This window comes from Ovis aries, chromosome 11, assembly GCF_016772045.2.
Source record: "Ovis aries strain OAR_USU_Benz2616 breed Rambouillet chromosome 11, ARS-UI_Ramb_v3.0, whole genome shotgun sequence".
Classification (NCBI taxonomy): domain Eukaryota; kingdom Metazoa; phylum Chordata; class Mammalia; order Artiodactyla; family Bovidae; genus Ovis; species Ovis aries.
Window position 1 is genome coordinate 55946036 of NC_056064.1, and position 19598 is coordinate 55965633.

The window sequence follows — 19598 nt, forward strand, 5'->3', positions numbered from 1 at the left end:
GAAAATCTACTTTTTTTAAGGAAACCGGAGAGATTGGGCTGACAGCAAGAATGCTCTGTGAGCAGACGTTACAGGGCAGGGCCGGGTTCCTGCTGCGAAAACCGGAGTGACCCCACCCCTGCTGAAACGGAGCAGGTGGAACATTCAGGAACATTCACCTCCCTCTTTCCTGAAGCTGCTGGGCAGGCGGGCTTGCCGCAGGCCCCCCTGGCTCACCTCGGGTGCTGGCACCTGCCGCAGGCTGGCAGTCAGGCGGTGGGGACGGGGGCGGGGGGTGGGGGGTGCCCAGGAGTTAACCCACAGCCAATGGGGGTGGGGCAGCCAGCCCTGAAACTCCAGCCACCGCAGCTCCTCCTAGAAAGGTTTCTCATTATCTTGCCTAAGTGACCATTTTAAGGGCTTTCCATTGCCTCTTCTTTTGGGAAGTAAAACTAAAATCCATCTTAATTAAGGCATGAAGAGGCTCTCGTGGCTGCACGAAGCCAGCTCATGGATCATGCTGGAATATAATGGGTTGGGGGGGGCGTGGCAGTCCCTGCGTGGCGGCCCTTGCCTGGGTGCCCCCAATAACCACTTCCCTTTCAGGCGGCTGCCTGTGCTGAAGGTCCTTTGAAGGGGACAGCGGAGTCACAGGAGGACAAGGACGTCTAGGGCTCCTGGCCACAGAGCTTGCAGGACGTAATGAGCCCACAGTACCTTGAGGCTACATACAACCTCCCCAGAGGAAAACACGGGAAGAAAGGGAAAAACAGGGCCGTTTCCCACCCTGTGCAGCCCCGTGCAGCCTTAGTTGACTTCAGCTACTAAATGCTGTGGCGCTTCCCGGGTGGCTCAGGGGTCAAGAATTCGGCTGCCAGTGCAGGAGACGAGAGTCAATCCCTGGGTCGGGAAGAGGCCCTGGAGGAAATGGCACGCTCCTCCAGTCTTCTTGCCTGGAAAATTCCATGGACAGGGAAGCCTGGCGGGCTATAGCCCCCGGGGTTGCAAAAGAGCAGCTAAACAAGTGACTTCTTGTTTAGTGACTAAACAAGAACAACAAAATCCCTCTCTAGCCTGGGGCCCCTGCCTGTGAGTTCCCCGAGGAGTGGCCTGCAGAGGCACCAGCTGCCACATCCCAGGTGAGCCACGCACACCTGCTCACGGAGCGGGGGCCCGAGGGCTGGGCCTCCTGTTTGCTGCTGGGCACGAAGCCATGTGAGATTAACACCTGAATATGGCTGCACCTGCCTGCTTATCACTGCTGCTCGGTGAAACTATCTTAAACAAACTCTAAATTCCGAGCTGATTGCCTGGATCACCTGAAACATTAGTTGGCATCTCTTCTGTGGCTGGTTGGGAACTTCTCAGGGAACACACACCGATGGTCACATTCAGAAATTATAGGCACAGCAGAGGAGGAAAGCCAGCCGGGGAAGAAACACGTGAGCCCCACATGAGACATCCTGGAGCCTAACTGGAGGTCTTCGCTTGTTTTTTTTTTTTTTTTTTTTCTGCTAATGTCTTGCTGTGCCTCAGGGTATGTGGGATCTTAGTTCCCTGACCAGGGATGGAACCTGTGCCCTGTGCAGTGGAATCTCAGAGTCTTAACCACACTGGACCGCAAGGGAAGTCCCTGGAGGTCTTAACTTCCCAGTGATGGGGGGTGGGCAACTACTCCATCAGCGTGAACCCCCGCTGCCCCAAGACCTCTGGGCCTCTTCTCCTTGCTCTGCGAACCTGTTACCAGATATCTCTGTTAGACGGATGGAGAGAGCTTGGGCTCCCCGGGGAGGTGCCCCCAGTTTCACCCCCAGCACCCCCACTCCAGGATGGCCTCTTACCTCATGAAGCCCAGGAATACCAGCAGCACCAGGCTGACCAGCCACCCGGCTGTGGCAAAGGCCTTGGGCATGGTGAGCGCACCGGTGCCCACGATGAGGTTGAACATATATACCAGTCCGACCTGGAACCGAGAGAGGCAACATTTGAGCAGCCCAGAAATTGACAAGCCTCACCACCCCCAACAGCTCCCAAGGGTGACTCTGGGCTATGACAAAACCCGTGGAAACCAGGAGGCCAGGAGGCCTTAGCCAGGAGGGCACGTAAGAAGGGAGGGTTCCTCTCGGGTTCCAGGGAGGCGGGATCTGCAGCTGGACACTGGGCGACCAAAGCCCGTGGTCCATCCGTCTTTTCAAAAAGTCTCTGGGGCTCGGTTTTACCCTCCTCTTTCACATCATCACCCCCATCACTTCATCAGTGCATATTATTCGGAGCTGCATCTTAGATGGCAGCTCTCTGCTCAACCCGCTTGCAGGTTTCCTGAGGACAGGCCAACAAGTCTGGGGTGACCTGGCACACAGACCAACCCACATTGCTGACCCTCCAAAAAAAAACCCCTACTTTTCCAAGACCACTGAGCACACAACCCAGTCCTCCTCCCCACCCATCCTTGCAACTGCCTTTTGGGACGTCAACATTCATGCTGGTTCCCTTTTCCCCCCCTCGTTTCTTAAATTTGAGAAGGAATTCCCCAGTGGTCCAGTGGTTAGGACTTGGTGCTTCCCCTGCTGGGACTCAGGTTCAATCCCTGGTTGGGGAACTAAGATCCTCCTGCAAGCCTTGTGGTACAGCCAAAATTTAAAAAAAAAAAAAAAAAATTGAGCTATAATAATTCATGTGCCATAAAGTTCAGCCGTTTAAAGTACACAGGTTTTCGGTAATATTCACAAGTTCCGCAGTCAGCACCACCATCTAATTCCATTTCATTACCCCCTAAAGAAACCCCCTACTCACTGGGAGCCACTCCCAACTTCCTGTCACCCCTGGCAACCCACCTCCCAGTGGAACTGCTGAGTCACTGACTTCAGGTTTGAAGCTTGAGTTCACACCTACTCTCCAGCTCAGCTAATTCCAATGATTCCCTTTTCAAGATCTCCACCATGAAATTCTCTTCTTTGACCCGAAGCCTCAGCTCCCACATCCCGTCCATCCTCACCCATCTGCCTTTGTGTTCCCTGTGTTGCCTAGTTCCGGCCCTCCCTCCCCGTGGGAGGCTCGGCCGTGGCCTCAATGACAGTCGGCTGGTTCCTGAAAGCTGGCACTGCCCCACCAGCTCCCCACATCTTCCCTGTTCTAACCTTTCTGACCCTGGGCCTCAGAGATGATTCAGCATCCGCTTCCTCAGTTCCCTAATATGAAGCTGCTAAAGGCTCCTGGAATTAAAAAAAAATCCTCACGATGAGGGGACTTCCCTGGTGGTCCAGTAGCTGCTGCTGCTGCTGCTAAGTCACTTCAGTCGTGTCCGACTCTGTGCGATCCCATAGACAGCAGCCCTCCAGGCTCCCCCGTCCCTGGGATTCTCCAGGCAAGAACACTGGAGTGGGTTGCCATGTCCTTCTCCAATGCATGAAAGAGAAAATTGAAAATGAAGTCACTCAGTCGTGTCCAACCCTCAGCGACCCCACAGACTGCAGCCTTCCAGGCTCCTTCATCCATGGGATTTTCCAGGGAGGAGTACTGGAGTGGGGTCCAGTCGCTAAGACTCCTCATTCCCAAGGCAGGGGCCCAGAGTCCATTCCTGGTCAGGGAACTAGCTCCCACCTGCTGCAACTAAGGTTCAAAGGCTGCAACTCAAGATTCCGAACGCCATAACTAATATCCGGTGCGGCCAAAAAAACAAATAAATAATAAATAGCTTTTTAAAAAATTAAAAAAGCAATTCTAACGCTGAGTCCTCTGACGGATGAGGGTCCCTTCCACTGTGGTTGGTGGCATCAGATTTTCTTTCCTCCTCACGGTGGACTTGCGAGCATGTCCCACGAAAAGGCTCCAAACCTCAGTCTCCAAAACCCAGACCCGGGGCTCCCGTCTCTCTCAAGTGAAGGCTGTACCTCTAGCAATGCTACAGAGGTAACGGAGACCAACCCATGCACACTCCCCAAGCCTCACTCTTCCCTTTCTCTTCTCCCTGCACCAAGCAGCTTGCAGGACCTCAGTTCCCCAAGCAGGGAGCGACCCCTGGGCCTATGGCAGTGAAGCTGCAACCCCAGGGAATTCTCAAGCATCGCCCCTTCCGAACTCAAAAATTGGTGCTTCCTCCCTCCCCTCCTCAACCACCGCAATGAGAAGCCCGAGCAGCTACTGTAGCCCCCGCTCCCCGAAACTGGAGAAGAGCCCACGCAGCAACGAAGACCCAGCACAGCCAAAAGACGAGATAAAAGCAGCAGCAGCAGCTATAGCCTCTGCCTTCATGTCCCACAGTTTGTGGTTTCCATCCCTAGAACTCTCTTGAAACTGTGTTCTTAAAAAATCACCAATGACCGAACAAAAAACAAACCAAAAAGAAAAATATAATCACCAACGACCTCCTAACCCAATGGCTGTTAGTCTCTAACCTCTCTTACGGTTCTGACATTGGCAGTCTCTCTCTCTGTGTATCTCGTCCTCAGCAGCATCACTCGAGCCTATGGCTTTAATTATCCCGGGGGACAGAAGAGGACGGTGCTTCTCTTAGTGCGAACCTTTCTGCCTGCGAGTCCCCTCCACCTAGACACCCCAGAATGGCCCCAGAACCGCCTTTCCCTCCATATCTCAGTGCTGGCGATTTTATTCCTAGGAGCCTTCACAAAAGCGCTTGCAAAATTCTTTGGAACCGTCCCTCTGCCCTCAATCATCAGGTGAAGTGTACAGAACCAATGGAAAAACTGGACTCCAAGAACACGAATGACTTCCATGTGGCTGGGTGAACTGACGAGTAGGATGCTCAAGTGTGTGACTTCCTGACTAAAATAGGATTGACTGGGGAAGGCGGGAGCGGGCGGCCGACTTAGGAGGTCGGGCTGAACATACACACATAACTATCCATAAAAGAATCAACAAGCACCTACCACGCAGCACAGACTCTGTAGTGGGTACTGCTCTCTTTATAACTCAAATGAATCACTTCTGGCCTGAACTACAACAGCAGGTTCCTAACTGATCTCCCCACACCCCACTGAACCGTGTGCTGCATTCTAAATCAGAAACACTAAGTCAGGACCCATTCTCAGATGAGCCTCAGTCGGATTTAAAAGGAAGAAGAGAAGTAGGGAGTGTTGGTCACCATCCTGGGGCCCGTGACAGGGAGGCTGGAGGGGCCAGGCGGTGGTTAGGAAGGGAGACAGGCCTTGGGGCAGGGGTTGATTGGCCGTCGGAGTGCTGGACAAATGGGAGGGCGTCCTCTAGAGAGGACACAGCTCTGTCCAGGGCACCAAGCTCCTGCGCCTCCCACCCAGCCCCTCAACTCCCACCCACCATGGGACGGGGGGAGGCGGTGCCCACTCCAATGCCGCGCCCATTACAAGGCCCTTCCCAGTCTCCCAAGTCTTTCTTGCTCCCAGTTTCAAAGCCCTGGATTGAGAGCACTTCTGATGCCCTAGTTTGGGTTTTTGGTGTTGAGGTGTTTATCTTTCCCCTATTGTTACTAAGTCTGAGGCTTGCTCTGTCTCACTGCGTCTCTCTGCATTTCTCGGGGTGACTGGCAGACGGCCTCGAGATGGGAACCCTCGGCGGCCCTGGCTCAGTTCCCTCTGCCGTGAACCTGACGGTCTTCGTCCCAGTCGCACTTTGATCCCGGAGGCAGATCCCAGTCCCGTGTTAAACGTCCCAGTCTCATCTCGATCCCTGGATGGATCCCAGAAAGATCAAGAGAAGTTGAGCTGTCTTCCTCTGGCTCTCGACTGGATCACACCACCAGCACGAGGTGCTTCCCCTGCCGAGAGTCCTGGCCCAGGGATATGCTGCGAGAATAAATGTGAGGGTGTCAGCTAGCCTTCTGAATTGACTTTTCAAAGATGTGAGCGTCCTCAGGCTCATTTTGACTTTAGTGTGTCAGTCACTCAGGCGTGTCTGACTTCTTGCAACCCCATGGACTGCAGTCTGCCAGGCTCCTCTGTCCATGGGATTTACCAGGCAAGAATACTGGAGCGGCTTGTCATTTCATTCTCCAAGGGATCTTCCAGACCCAGGGACTGAACTTGCATCTCTGGCATCTCCTACACTGGCAGGTGGATTCTGTACCACTTCTAATTCCCTGACCAGGGATCGAACCTGTGCCCCCTGCAGTGGAAGCATGGAGTCTTAACCACTGGACCGCCAAGGATGTCCCCTGAATATCGCTTTCATAAGTGGTAACGCTTATGAAGAGCAGAACCTCATTTCTTTATGGAAAATGGCTCTGGTGATGGTTCTCATGATAGAAGTTAAGAGAAGGCAAAGAGACCTAAGAGAGTGATGGTTTTCAGCCAGAAGTTTTATAGGAATGTGAATTCCCTGGTAGGCCAGTGATTCAGTTCAATTCAGTTCAGTCACTCAGTCGTGTCTGACTCTTTGCGACCCCCATGAATCGCAGCACGCCAGGCCTCCCTGACCATCACCAACTCCCGGAGTCCACCCAAACCCATGTCCATTGAGTCATGATGCCATTCAGCGATCTCATCCTCTGTCGCCCCCTTCTCCTCCTGCCCTCAATCTTTCCCAGCATCAGGGTCACTTCAAATGAGTCAGCTCTTCGCATGAGGTGGCCAAAGTATTGGAGTTTCAGCTTTAGCATCATTCCTTCCAATGAACACCCAGGACTGAATCTCCTTTAGGATGGACTGGTTGGATCTCCTTGCAGTCCAAGGCACTCTCAAGAGTCTTTTCCAACACCACAGTTCAAAAGCATCAATTCTTCAGCACTCAGCTTTCTTCACAGTCCAACTCTCACATCCATACATGACCACTGGAAAAATCACAGCTTTGACTAGAAGGACCTTTGTTGGCAAAGTAATGTCTGTCTCTGCTTTTGAATATGCTATCTAGGTTGGTCATAACTTTCCTTCCAAGGAGTAAGAGTCTTTTAATTTCATGGCTGCAATCACCATCTGCAGTGATTTTGGAGCCCAGAAAAATAAAGTCAGCCACTGTTTCCACTGTTTCCCCATCTATTAGCCATGAAGTGATGGGACCGGATGCCATGATCTTAGTTTTCTGAATGTTGAGCTTTAAGCCAGCATTTTCACTCTCCACTTTCACTTTCATCAAGAGGGTCTTTAGTTCCTCTTCACTTTCTGCCATAAGGGTGGTGTCATCTGCATATCTGAGGTTATAGATATTTCTCCCGGCAGTCTTGATTCCAGCTTGTGCTTCTTCCAGCCCAGCGTTTCTCATGATGTACTCTGCATACACATTAAACAAGCAGGGTGACAATATACAGCCTTGACGTACTCCTTTTCCTATTTGGAACCAGTCTGTTGTTCCATGTCCAGTTCTAACTGTTGCTTCCTGACCTGCATACAGGTTTCTCAAGAGGCAGGTCAGTTGGTCTGGTATTCCCATCTCTTGAAGAATTTTCCACAGTTTATTGTGATCCACACAGTCAAAGGCTTTGGTATAGTCAACAAAGCAGAAATAGATGTTTTTCTAGAGCTCTTTGGCTTTTTCCATGATCCAGCGGATGTTGGCAATTTGATCTCTGGTTCCTCTGCCTTTTCTAAAACCAACTTGAACATCTCGAAGTTCACGGTGCACGTATTGCTGAAGCCTGGAGAATTTTGAGCATTACTTTACTAGCGTGTGAGATGAGTGCAACTGTGCAGTAGTTTGAGCAGTCTTTGGCATTGCCTTTCTTTGGGATTGGAATGAAAACTGATCTTTTCCAGTCCTGCGGCCACTGCTGAGTTTTCCAAATTTGCTGACATACTGAGTGCAGCACTTTCACAGCATCATCTTCCAGGATTTGAAATAGCTCAACTGGAATTCCATCACCTCCCTTAGCTTTGTTTATAGTGGTGCTTCCTAAAGCCCACTTCACATTCCAGGATGTCTGGCTCTAGGTGAGTGATCACACCATTGTGATTATCTGGGTTGTGAAGATCTTTTTGTACAGTTCTTCTGTGTATTCTTGCCACTTCTGCTGAATATCTTCTGCTTTTGTTAGGTCCCTACCATTTCTGTCCTTTATTGAGCCCATCTTTGCATGAAATGTTTCCTTGTTATCTCTAATTTTCTTGAAAGTGAAAGTGAAGTCGCTCAGTTGTGTCTGACTCTTTGTGACCCCGTGGACTGTAACCTATCAGGCTCCTCTGTCCATGGGATTCTCCAGGCAAGAATACTGGAGTGGGTTGCCATTTTCTTCTCCAGGGGATCTTCCCGACCCAGGGATTGAACCCGGGTCTCCCGCCTTGCAGGCAAACACTTTAACCTCTGAGCCACCATCTTTCCCATTCTATTGTTTTCCTCTATTTCTTGGCATTGATCTCTGAGGAAGGCTTTCTTATCTCTCCTTGCTATTCTTTGGAACTCTGCATTCAAATGGGTATATCTTTCCTTTTCTCCTTTGCTTTTCACTTCCCTTCTTTTCACAGCTATTTGTAAGGCCTCCTCAAACAGCCATTTTGCTTTTTTGCATTTCTTTTTCTTGGGGATGGTCTTGATTCCTGTCTCCTGTACAATATCATGAACCTCCATCCATAGTTCATCAGGCACTCTGTCTATCAGATCTAGTCCCTTATATCTATTTCTCACTTCCACTGTATAATCATAAGGGATTTGATTTAGATCATACCTAGAAGACCACATTTCCAATGCAGGGGGCACAGGTTCAATCCCTGGCTGGAAAACTAAGATCCAGCAAGCCATGACACAGCCCTTCCTTCCCCACTCCCCAAAAAACTTTCATGGGGAAATTAAGTACAAAAGGCATTTGTGAATTCAAGGATGGCTGAAGGTGTTGGGATGTAAAAGTCAAGTGTCTACTGTAAAGCAAGGTTTCTCAGACAGAGCATTGCTGATACTTGGCGCCAGATTATTCCTTGTTGTGGGGGCTTGTTCTGTGCATTGTCGGGGTGTTTAGCAGCATCCCTGGCCTTTAGCCACTAGACTCCAGCAGCCCCCACCTCGCCCCTGTGTTGTGATAGTGATGGGGTCTCCGGACACTGCTAGATGTCCCCTGGTAGGCAAGACAGCCGCTAGCTGAGAACCACTGCTGATAAATGCATAGTGAAATAAACACACTCCCAAAAGAAGCTTCAAATAGATCTCAGTGAAAAAGACCCTTTAAGACCTTGACAAAGAAGTTAATTAGTGATCGACTGTTGGCAGTTAGGAGCAGAAATGGGTAATCCCATTTGTCTTGGGTTGTTGCTATTTTTCAGTTTGAGGCTAGTATTCTGGGCCTGGGGGTAGCCGGCGGGGGGAACCATATAGGAAAATGTATGGTGTCTCCACCTTCCTGGCCAGAGTTAAACCCTCTTTACTTTCTGTCAAGGGGATTAGAAAGGACCGATCTCAAGGAGCAGAATAAACAGGCAAGGAGCAAACCTCAGCTGAGCCCCAGGTAGGGTGGAAGGCAGTTGTGAGGCAGGAGGAAGCTGGTGTGTGTGTGGGGTCCCCTGTTCTGCTGGTTGGTGACTGTTCTGTGGGGACAGCCTCCAGGGAGGCAAGACAGAAAGCAGAGGAGTAGGGTCTCAGTGAAGCGGCCCTGCAGACCGAGCTTCCTCCCGTTCTTGAGTCTTCCCTGTGGCTGACCCTGGGACCTGCTGCCCTCCACCACTCTCTAGGGGTTTGGTGCAGCGTTCCTGCATGAGGTCGGCGTTACCGGCATCTTTCAACGGCTTCCCCAACGACAGTTGTCACAGGAAACAGAAGGCGGTGGAGATGGGGAAGCAACAACTCGGGTTTCAGGCCGCAAAACAAGCCCTCTTTCCTTCGAAAGCACCGTCACCCATCTTCGGCAAGACAGGCTGGCGGGGGGTGGCCTCAGCAGCTGCCTCTCTGTGGGCAGGGACCCCCTTCTTCCTCTATTTCGACCACAGGATCCCTTCAGTCCCGTGCCACTTGTGGTCCCCATACATGGGGACACAGACAAGCCTGTTCTGAGGTCACCTATGAGGGCGAGGTGCACAGGCCTGAATCATGCTCCTGTGACCCTCACTATCCTAGAGAGGGCTCGTCATCTGAGCCCCCTGCAAGGCTCATCACACGTTGGTTATGCAGAAGAACGCAGGCGAAGGCAAACACTCCTGACACCCACGAGTGGCAGGATCTCACAAAAGGCATAGAAAGGTAGGGAGTGGCTTGGGGCTGGGGATGTACCGCTCAGCGTCTGGCTCTCCCAAGGCAGCCAGCGCGGTTCCGCCTATGCTCTGCTGAGCAGGGGAATTCAGCTGCAGAGGAAAGCAGCGCCTGCAGTCAAGTCTCTTCCGCAGTCCCTCTGGGCTCAGTGCGGGGAGGTGGGGGGTGCATCTCCAACCCTCCTGGTCTCCCAGGGGATCAAGAATCATTCTCGCAGGACGGCAGAGTTACGGAAACCTCAGGCAGGGGGCGTGTCCTCCGCTCAAACCCTGACCGCGAACTCCTGCTTACTGCCACCTCACCCTCAGTACCATCCACCTTCCCCTGCCTCTCTCTTCACCAGCACGATTGGAGAACATGAGCCGCTGTTTATGGCCAACACCCAGAGGAGGCCCTTGAATGCAGACCTTGAACAACACCCAACACATAGGAGATGGAGGGAAAGAGTTTTAAAAAGCGGAATTTGCGGAGGCCTTTAAGTCTCCCTGCCCCATTTCCTGTGGGCACATGCTGACGTGTGAAATGATTACTGAACAGCTGGAGCCCAAGGAAACTGGGCATATCAAAGGCTCTCCTTCCCAAGGCTCAGCTACAGAAATAACTCATTTCCTCACCTCTAAGCTTACAGATGTCGGAAGATGACACAGGAGCCCTGGTGACGTTTATATACAGTGTGGACATGTCATTGCTGATACCCAGAGGAGGCCGTGGCTGTTACATAATTCCACAGATGAAAGGAGCATAATCCGATCCATTTCAAGGTTCAAGAAAGACTAACCTGATCAGTTATGAGGGGAAGGGGCTTCCCTGGTGGCTGAGGGGTAAAGGATCTGCCTGCCGATGTAGGAGAAGAGGGTTTGATCCCTGATCGGGGAAGATCCCACATGCCCTGGAGCAGCTAAGCCAGTGACCCACAGCTACTGAGTCTGTGCTCTAGATCCCGGGAGCCGCAACTACTGAGGCTCACACTCCTAGAGCCTGCACTCCACTGCAACAAGAGAAGTCACTGCAACGAGATGTCCAAGCACTGCAAATAGAGAGCAGCCCCTCGCTGGTCACAACTAGAGAAATGCCCATGTAGCAATGAAGATCCAACACAGACAAAAAAAAAAAAAAAAAAATGAGGTGAAGAAGGGGCCCTTGGAGTCACACACGAATGGCACAGGACCTCGGTGTGAGGGTTTTTGTCAGCTCTTCTCAGAGGTGGATCCTTATCCATCACATCACAACTTCGCAGAGACAGAGGAGCATAGATCCCCAGGGAAGTGCAAAGCAGGGCAGCTGTACTTTCAGGAAAGAGGACTTCGCTACTTAAGGCAGTGCTGCCTTTTCCTGGGATACTCAGCAGCACTGGAATACTTGGTAACGACATGAATCAATCATTTGATTATTCCAATCCTCCAGCCCTTCAACTATTCACCCAGGCAAGAGGACTCCGTGATGGAACCATGACCAATCTTTTATAACACAAAGAAGATAAACTGAGTGTATGTGAGGGTAACGCAGACGCACAACAGTGAGAAATCCATCATTGTAATTGTTCTAATTACAGGTTCCAGCAAACCACAACTGGAGGTCTCCGCGTGCTTTCTCTGCCTCTTACGTCATCCAAGACTATAAAAGTTGTGCAACATAAAGTTCAGGTAAGAAGTGAAGTGGTTTCAAACTGCTGAGTGGAGCAAAACCCATAGTCAACAGCCCCCATCCATATGAACTGACCTCACAGTTTGCAAGAGACAGCAGCCCTGAGATAAAAATAAGGGGCAAGCAAGTCCATTTTGTGTTCCTGACTGCTCTCTGAGCAACACGTAAAGAATTAACAAATCTGACTCTCATCCTCTGTTCACCATGGCTTGCTGCTGACTTGGGTTCCCAGACCCCAGCCGTGAAAGCCGCTGGGCTCACAAGCACAGTCCAGAGGAAGCAGTGTGCTTCTCTAGAAGCCAAGGGCACCGATGTGGGCAAGTTAGGCCCCCAAAGTGAAACTCACGTAGGGAGAATAGAGCTCCCCGGTCTCTGTGATTTCGCCTGCCATTTCCCAAAGTGAGGAAGGGTCCCTCGGGGGTCAACGTTTCTTCCTCGCTAGGGCGGCAGCTGCTGCGGCTCCCTGGAAAAAGAACAGACTTCAGCTTTCTCATGGACCTAGACAGCGGCTGGGGATGTCTGCAGGGCTACCCCCTCCCCATCCTTTAATCAGATGCTTAAGGCCTCAGGGGCTTCCTGGGTGGCTCAGACAGTAAAGAATCTGCCTGCAATGCAAGAGACATGGGTTCAATCCCTGGGCTGGGAAGATCCCCTAGAGAAGGGAATGGCAACCCACTCCAGGATTGTTGCCTGGAAAATCCTATGGACAGAGGAGCCTGGCAGGGTACAGTCCGTGAAGTCGTAAAGAATCGGACACAACTGAGCGACTGACACTTTATGGCCTCAACATCTGGCACCAGACAGCGGGGACAGAAGTATCTCCGTGTATGATGACACCTGGGTGGTCTCTTTCTACCTTTCCCTGGCTGTGCAGGGCATGTATTCATTGCCGCTCAGACTGCAAGTGATTTAAGGGTCCTCGGATGCCACTAAGTCTCACCCAGCACAAGTGTCTCCTTAACACACTCTTGTTATCCCCATTCAATGCCAGCAACAGCCAGCTCACGATCGCAACAGAGCAGCCAAATAACTGTCTCCTCCGCCTGGGGCAAGGGGCTGGGGGCTTTCTGAGGTCACCACCCCCCAACCCAACTCCTTGTTCCAGAGCCCCGTCCAGGGCCTCCGCTCCACGTCCCCCAACCTGCCCTGGGGCTCTCGCTCTTCTCCGATCCTTTTCCCTATTTTCCTCCTTTCTCCTGAAGGAGCCCCGAGTTGGGCACGACCCAACCCCTCCCCGTCCCCCCAGCCTCTCGCCCCGACACCTGCAGCGAAGCCGGCTCCGGGCCGCCGCGGCCGCTGCCTGCGATCCCCGAGGCTACGACCGGCGCCAGCTGTCCCGCACCAGCGCCTGCAGCGCGCATGCGTCCGCGCCGGGAGCCCACCTTTTCCGCGCGCGCCGCGAGCGGGGCGCACGGCGCGGATTGGGCGCCTCGCGGGGGCGGGGCTGCGAGCGCGCCTCCGCGGCCGCCGTCTGCGGGGCGGAAGTGGTCGGGGCGCACGGCGCGGATTGGGCTCCTGACGGGGGCGGGGCTGCGCGCGCGCCTCGGCGGCCGCCTTCTACGGACCGAAAGTGGGCGGGGCGCGCGCCTACGCGCGTGAGCGAGGGCGGCCGTCGGCCCCGGGAAGGAAGCTGGGGCCGAGTGCGAAAGGTGGGCGCCTGTCCCGGCCAAGGAGCGGCTGTGGATTTGGCCGTCCCTGGGATCCCAACGGCCGTGGGGCTCGAGAAGCGTAGCCTGTGGCCCCTCACAAAGGGCAGGCGATCGAGGCCTTCCGCCCGCCTCCCTCGAAAGGGGCCCAGGATGGGGCCCGGATGGCTCGCGAGAGCCCCGGGGTGTGGGGGGCGGTTCGCTGGGAAGAGGGGTTGGAAACAGGTTTAAGACGGGGCGGAAAATTAACCGTCTGGGGCGGCGTTTTAGGACTGGGGCAAGTGATGGGATAAAGTTGGTGCAAGTTTCGGTAAATCTTCAGGTTTGGGTGTGAGGCCTTCTGGGTGATGGGGTGGAAGGGATAGCCCATGCTTGAAGGCTCCTTGAGATGCGAGTCCAGGATTGTTTAATTATCTTTCACCAGCCCGGTTCCCCTCCTTGCAAGGGGTTTAAAGGCCGTGTTCTCTGAAGGGTTTGTGAAGGAAGAAGGATGTCGGCTCTCTTCTGACAACTTAGCCCCTGGAGGCGTTTAGCGAATTGAGAGCCCAGGTTCCCACCCTAAGTGGGAGGAAACTCAGGTGCTGAAATCTTTGCCCTCCCCGCTAGCTGCAGGCTGCTACCATGAGGCTGAATCAGAACATCTTGCTGCTGGGGAAGAAGGTGGTGCTGGTCCCCTACACCTCAGAGCATGTGCCCAGGTAACTACTCCCCTGACATGGGCTGCAAGCCAGCTCTCCGGTGCAGCGAGGAGGGTCAGCCTGTCTTAGCCCAAATCTCAGAGGCTGTTTTTCTCTGAGGAGGAGAAACATTGGTGTGAGAAGTCATTGCAAATAGGGAAAAGTGAAAACTGAAGCAGAGGGCAGTGACCTCCCTGGCGGAAGTCACCGGTCCCCCTATTTCCCCCTTTCACCCAGCCCTTCAGCTTCCTTTTTGACCTTTCAGCAAGGAATTCCTTTCTGTAAACCACATGTGGGTAAGGAAGAAAAGGTATTGTCTTCTCTCCTGGTTGTAAAAGAGTGCCACACCCCTGGTGCCAGTAAATAGGCTCAGTTCTTGGAGACTGAATGCTGCTGCTGCTAAGTTGCTTCAGTTGTGTCCGACTCTGTGCGACCCCATAGACGGCAGCCCACCAGGCTCCGTTGTCCCTGGGATTCTCCAGGCAAGAACACTGGAGGGGGTTGCCATTTCCTTCTCCAGTGCATGAAAGTGAAAAGTGAAAGTGAAGGCGCTCAGTCGTGTCTGACTGTTCGTGACCCCGCGGACTGCAGCCCACCAGGCTCCTCCGTCCATGGGATTTTCCAGGCAAGAGTACTGGAGTGGGGTGCCATTGAAACTGAGCCGATGGGTTGTTGTGAGATCTGTTGTTTGGGACGGCCAGGACTGAGTCTCAGGGTGGGGCCCTTGCGGTGGCAGTTGGCGAATGTCTGGTAGAGGGGCTGGTGGTGCTGTGGGCGTGTATTCCCTGCTTGTAGTTTTCCTTTGAGGGGTTTCTGGCACTCCGCCTTTGTGGAGATCTGTCCAGCCTTCTTTGCTGAGTTTGGCTTGCCATTACATCTCCTCAGGAATTTGAGGAATGTTTAGTTTCCGACTGCTCCTCCGCACTGACCCCTGAGACAGGAGAGGAGGCCGGACAGATAGGACTGGCTCCTGCTGTCTCTGGCTACTGGGCCCGCGGCCTTCTGCCATAGGAGCCATTATAACCCTTTCTTGGGTCTTCTCTGGCCCTCTGTTAGCCCTAGGGGTTTGCCTCTCAAGCATCCGTTTCTTCATCTCATAAAACGTCAAGACTTAGGCTTCTGAATGGGTCCTGCTTGCTGAAGGCTGCCCCTCTGCCCCTGTAGGTACCACGAGTGGATGAAATCAGAGGAGCTGCGGCGTTTGACGGCCTCGGAGCCGCTGACCCTGGAGCAGGAGTACGCGATGCAGCGCAGCTGGCGGGAAGACGCAGACAGTGAGCAGCGGAGGAGGCCTGCGCCAGGCTGGTTGTGGGAGGGCTGATTCCAGAGGCTGTCCTGGGTTCCCTTCCTTTCCCATTCCCCGCTGGCCCCCCAGAAAGGTTGCAAAAAAAAGCACTTTGTGGAAAGCCGGGGAGGTGCCTGAAACCCTGAGACTGGGACGCCCCCTGAAGCCAGACCCCGAGGGTGGGGGCTGGTGCTTCTGCTCTCTTCCCCACTCACTGCACCGGGCCTGGAGGGATTTAGAGAAAGGAAAGCTTGTGGGGCTCTGGCTGTAAATCAGGCCGCTCCCCCTTGTGCCCCTTGCTGCAAGCCCAGTGCGGCCTTTGTGTTGCATCCCCCTCTGAGAATGCAGTCGCTGTTTGCAGAAGGCCACTGTTTCCTGAAGGAGGCCACTTTCAGGCTTTGTAATCAGCGGGAGGAAGCGCCAGCTCCCCTTTTCTGCCAGACTCAGACAGGGCTAGTTCTCTGGCTTAGGTAGGAAGACTGGCCTATTCCCTCCTGTGGGGAGAAGGTGACAACCCCATCCCCCCTTCTCAGAGTGTACCTTCATTGTGCTGGATGCAGAGAAGTGGCAGGCCCAGTCGGGCACCAGCGAAGAGAGCTGCATGGCGGGAGATGTGAACCTGTTCCTCACGGATGTCGGGGACCCCTCCTTGGGGGAGATCGAGGTCATGATTGCAGGTTCGTTCCACCTGACCCTGCCCTCCTTTCCCTCTGGCCCTCCGATCCACTGAACCTAAAGCTGCCGAAAGAGCTCGGTGCAAGGCCCTGGCCTTGGTGAGCCCAGCACCTGGCTGGGCAGACCAGCACTTGGCACCCTGTTAGCCAGGCGGCTCACCCTCGGTGGTTCGTTTTATTCCCATCTCATACGTGGGTGTGAACTTAACCTTTGGTTTTAGGATTTGCAGGCTGCAGTCTGCCCCATCTTTGAGGTGGACTGGGGACCCCCCAAAATCAGTGCTCTTCCTTGGAGCATCTTCCTATGCTGTGTGAGGAGCCCTCCGTTTCTGTGTCCATCGTGGTCCTCAGCCTCTTTCTAAAGGGCTGTGCGCACGTGCTCGTGGGGCAGCTCACTGAGCTGAAGAGGTCAGTTTGGGGGTCAGGTTGCTGAGTGTTGCTCATCTGTGGAACCTTGGGCGAGTCGTTTAACTTCTCTGGGCCTCTGTCTCTTCATCTGCAGAATGGTACCCGTATTTGCAAGCTTCCTAGGGTTGTGAGCCGGGCATGCAGTGTCAGTGACTCTTGTCATTCCTCCTAGAGCCCAGCTGCAGGGGCCAGGGCCTGGGCACGGAGGCCGTCCTTATGATGATGCTTTATGGTGAGGAGGGCTGGGCAGGCGGTCCCAGGGGAAGGAGAGGGGTGGGGGTGAACCTTCAGGCCCAGGGGTGGGGGCAGGTGGGGTGGAGGGTGCTGGGAGGAGGGGGGCGGGATTCATAGTGCGGCTTACCCTCTCTGATCCCTTCCGAAGGAGTGACCAGGCTAGGTCTGACCAAGTTTGAGGCTAAAATTGGGCAAGGAAATGAACCGAGCATCCGGATGTTCCGAAAGCTTCACTTTGAACAGGTGAGGCTGGTGCTGGTGAGAGGGTGAGGCCTGGGTCTGGGCAGGGGGCCCGGTGGTGCTCGGACCTGGGTCTGTAACTTAGCCGGCCTGGCCCTGCTCTGTCCCCGGCGCACATAGGTGGCTGTGAGCAGTGTCTTCCAGGAGGTGACGCTCAGACTGATGATGAGTGAGCCGGAGCAACAGTGGCTTCTAGAGCAGACCAGCTACGTGCAAGAAAAGCCCTACAGAGAGGGGGCGTCGGAGCCCTGCCGACAGCCGCTGTGTGGAAGGCCTCCCCGTGATGATGGACGTGGAAGCCTGGAGCCCTGCTGACAGCCGCTGTGTGGAAGGCCTCCCCGTGATGATGGGCATGGAAGCCCGGAGCCCTGCTGCGGGTGAATGGATGGAGCCTGGGGCACAGGGTGCGCTGGCCCCACTCCAGGCTGGGAATCTCCTTGTGGGGCCCTTCAGACTCTGGGCCGGACTCGGCCTTGGCCTGCCTCTGGCTGGCTGCTGTGGCTGGGCTACTCCAGGGTCAGCCCGTCCTGCCAAACCTGGACTCAGACTGTTGTGGATGGCCCGAGTCCACAGGCGGAGGAGGCAGGTAGAGGCGGCCTTGGGGACCAGAGGGGCCTACGACCTGGCAGGGCCTCCCTTTTCCCCGGAGGGGCCGCCCAGGTTCCGGCCGGAAGTAAAGCGCACTGCATCCAGCTGGCCCTGTTCCCTCACTGGGCTGACGGTGTGGGGGTTTGGTGCTCAGTCATTCTGCAGAAGCAGGAGGGTGTGACCCCGGGAGGTTTGGAACGGAAGGAGGGAAAGTGGTGGGTGTCCTGGTCTTTGGAGCCAGTTTTGAGGGAGGAGTAAGTTAGTTCTGGACACAGCTCCACGTGGCTGGAGCACCCCCCGCCGGCTGCAGGAGGAAGCGGAGGCCCCCAGGCTTTGGCCTCCTGAAGGCACTTCGCTCTCCCGGCCTCATCCCGCGGCCCCGGGAGCAGCTCCACCTGCCGAGGCCACGAGGGGGTGCCCGCGGCACAGACCTCAGATGGCCGGGCTGCGTGGCAACCAGCGCTTAACTGGCAGCCGGGCGTCTCAGGGCCAGCGGGACAGCCGTTGACGTCTGTCTCTCATCACGCCCTGTCGTAATCCGGTGGCATGCTTTCAAAACACAGTTGGAGAAGAGACCTTTGAGGGCACCTAGGGTATTTTCGTGGAGAAGGAAATGGCAACCCACTCCAGTAATCTTGCCTGGGAAATCCTATGGACAGAGGAGCCTGGCGGGCAAAGAGTCAGACATGACTGAGGGAGGGGCAGGCGCTCGCTAGAGGCCCCAGAGCTTTTGATGGCAGAGCCAGCACTGTGGCTGAGGACTCCTGGCTCCCAGGCCTCTCTCAGCAGATAGGAGTGCGGAAAACTAGAGCCTAGAATACGCCTGAGGGCTTTCCTGCCAAAGCAGGGGACGTGGGTTCCACCCCTGGTCTGGGAAGACCGCACGTGGCGGAGCAGCTGAGCGCATGCATCACAGCCACTGGGCCGGGGCTCTCGAGCCCGGGAGCTGAAGTACTGAGGTCTGTGGGCACCAGAGCCTGTGCTCCCCAACAAGAGGAGCCACCGCGGTGAGAAGCTCACGCCCCCCTAAAGAGCAGCCCCTGCTCGCCAAAGCTAGAGAAAAGCCCCCGTCGCATGAAGACCCTGCACAACCATAAATAAAACCATTAAAGAAACATGCCTGAACCTGACACACAAACTGCTTGCTGAGGTGCCAGGCCCCTCAGTGACAGTTGCCTCTGAGCCACCTGTGCCAGCTTAATCAGAGTCAAAAGTCCTTAGGGCATCCCCACCCAGCAGGTGAGGTAGGGAGGGCCTGGTGGGGCTGGCACACCTGCGGGGACCTCCATCAGAGGTCAGGGTGGGGGCGAGGGTGAGTAGGGTCAGGCCAGGCCCAGCCTAACTGCTGCAGTTGGTGCCGTGATAAGGGTTTTGGAAGGTTTCTCTTTACCAGTGGTGGAATTCTAACCTTAACAGCTCTAGTGGTCATCAGATAGTGACCTTCCCTGCTTGTTCTCAGTCCCAGGAGTCTGGCTTGAGTGGCCTCTGGGTGGGGTGGAGGACAGCCCATGAACTGGGCCCTGCAGGCCATGCTGGCAGCTGTCCAGGATGCCCTTGGGTCAGCAGCATAGAGACCCGGACCTCCCGTGGAGGAGCAGGGCCTTTCAGCCTTGGAAGGTCCCTTCCACCCCACCTGCCACAAGCATGTCCCAGGGCCCAGCAGGCCAGGTCTGTCCTCCCCATCCCCAGTCAGGTCCACAGCCAAGTAAGATGAGAGTATCTGGGGGGGTTAGGGACACCAGCTTGGGCCATGCCTGGGCATCTGCACCTCCCTGGCTGTGGGCAGAAAGATTAAAGCCAAGCCTTCCGTCTCCAAGTCTGGCTCCATTGTGGATTCACTCTTTGAACGCTCCTGGGATCCAAGGTGGGTCTTAGAGCCCTCCCTCTGCGCACGTGGGCCCTAAGCTCCCCATTTCCCTGCTGGTCATCCCTGTAGGGCAGCCCTAGTGAGCCAAGCACACAGGGGCCCCGGCGGGTCCTCCCACAGGACCCACGCATGGCCTAGCCACCCAGCGGCTACAGGCTCAAGGCCCTCTGGTTAAAGCCACCCCACTTCTGGCTCCGGGCTTGGGGTCCTAGGGAGCCCTAGACCATCCTCTCAGCCCGAGGCCACTCTGGGGACACGCATGGA

General features: G+C 54.8%; 2 protein-coding genes across 11 annotated transcripts in view; one reads left to right on the forward strand and one right to left on the reverse strand.

The window, feature by feature from the left end:
- The window catches only part of TMEM104 (transmembrane protein 104), a 56285-nt gene extending 43209 nt beyond the window's left edge, over positions 1-13076 (reverse strand). For 2 of the 5 annotated variants that reach the window (XM_027974043.2, XM_027974042.1), the window contains exons 1-3: positions 12978-13076; positions 12062-12178; positions 1821-1942 (exon numbers count right to left, since the gene is read on the reverse strand). In XM_027974043.2, coding sequence (XP_027829844.1) covers positions 1821-1942; positions 12062-12106 — 167 coding nt within the window. In that variant the 5' untranslated portion in view covers positions 12107-12178; positions 12978-13076. Of the gene's footprint in view, positions 1-1820; positions 1943-5557; positions 5757-12061; positions 12179-12977 lie in introns of those variants that run through there. The other 3 variants (XM_060395018.1, XM_042256406.2, XM_042256405.2) reach the window with 3 other exon arrangements.
- On the forward strand, positions 11627-18582 carry NAT9 (N-acetyltransferase 9 (putative)). 6 transcript variants are annotated; one of them, XM_060395021.1, is made up of 9 exons: positions 13313-13364; positions 13968-14059; positions 14559-14663; positions 15203-15312; positions 15857-16000; positions 16578-16637; positions 16788-16882; positions 17000-17151; positions 17212-18582. In XM_060395021.1, the coding sequence occupies exons 3-9, from the start codon at positions 14650-14652 to the stop codon at positions 17258-17260; spliced, it is 624 nt and encodes a 207-aa protein (XP_060251004.1). In that variant the 5' UTR covers positions 13313-13364; positions 13968-14059; positions 14559-14649; the 3' UTR covers positions 17261-18582. The 6 variants fall into 6 exon arrangements, with proteins under 6 accessions (XP_042112344.1, XP_060251004.1, XP_060251005.1 ...); XM_060395022.1 differs by having other exon boundaries at positions 13974-14059; XM_042256410.2 differs by lacking the exons at positions 13313-13364; positions 14559-14663 and adding an exon at positions 11627-11714.
- Positions 18583-19598: the final 1016 nt, after the last annotated feature.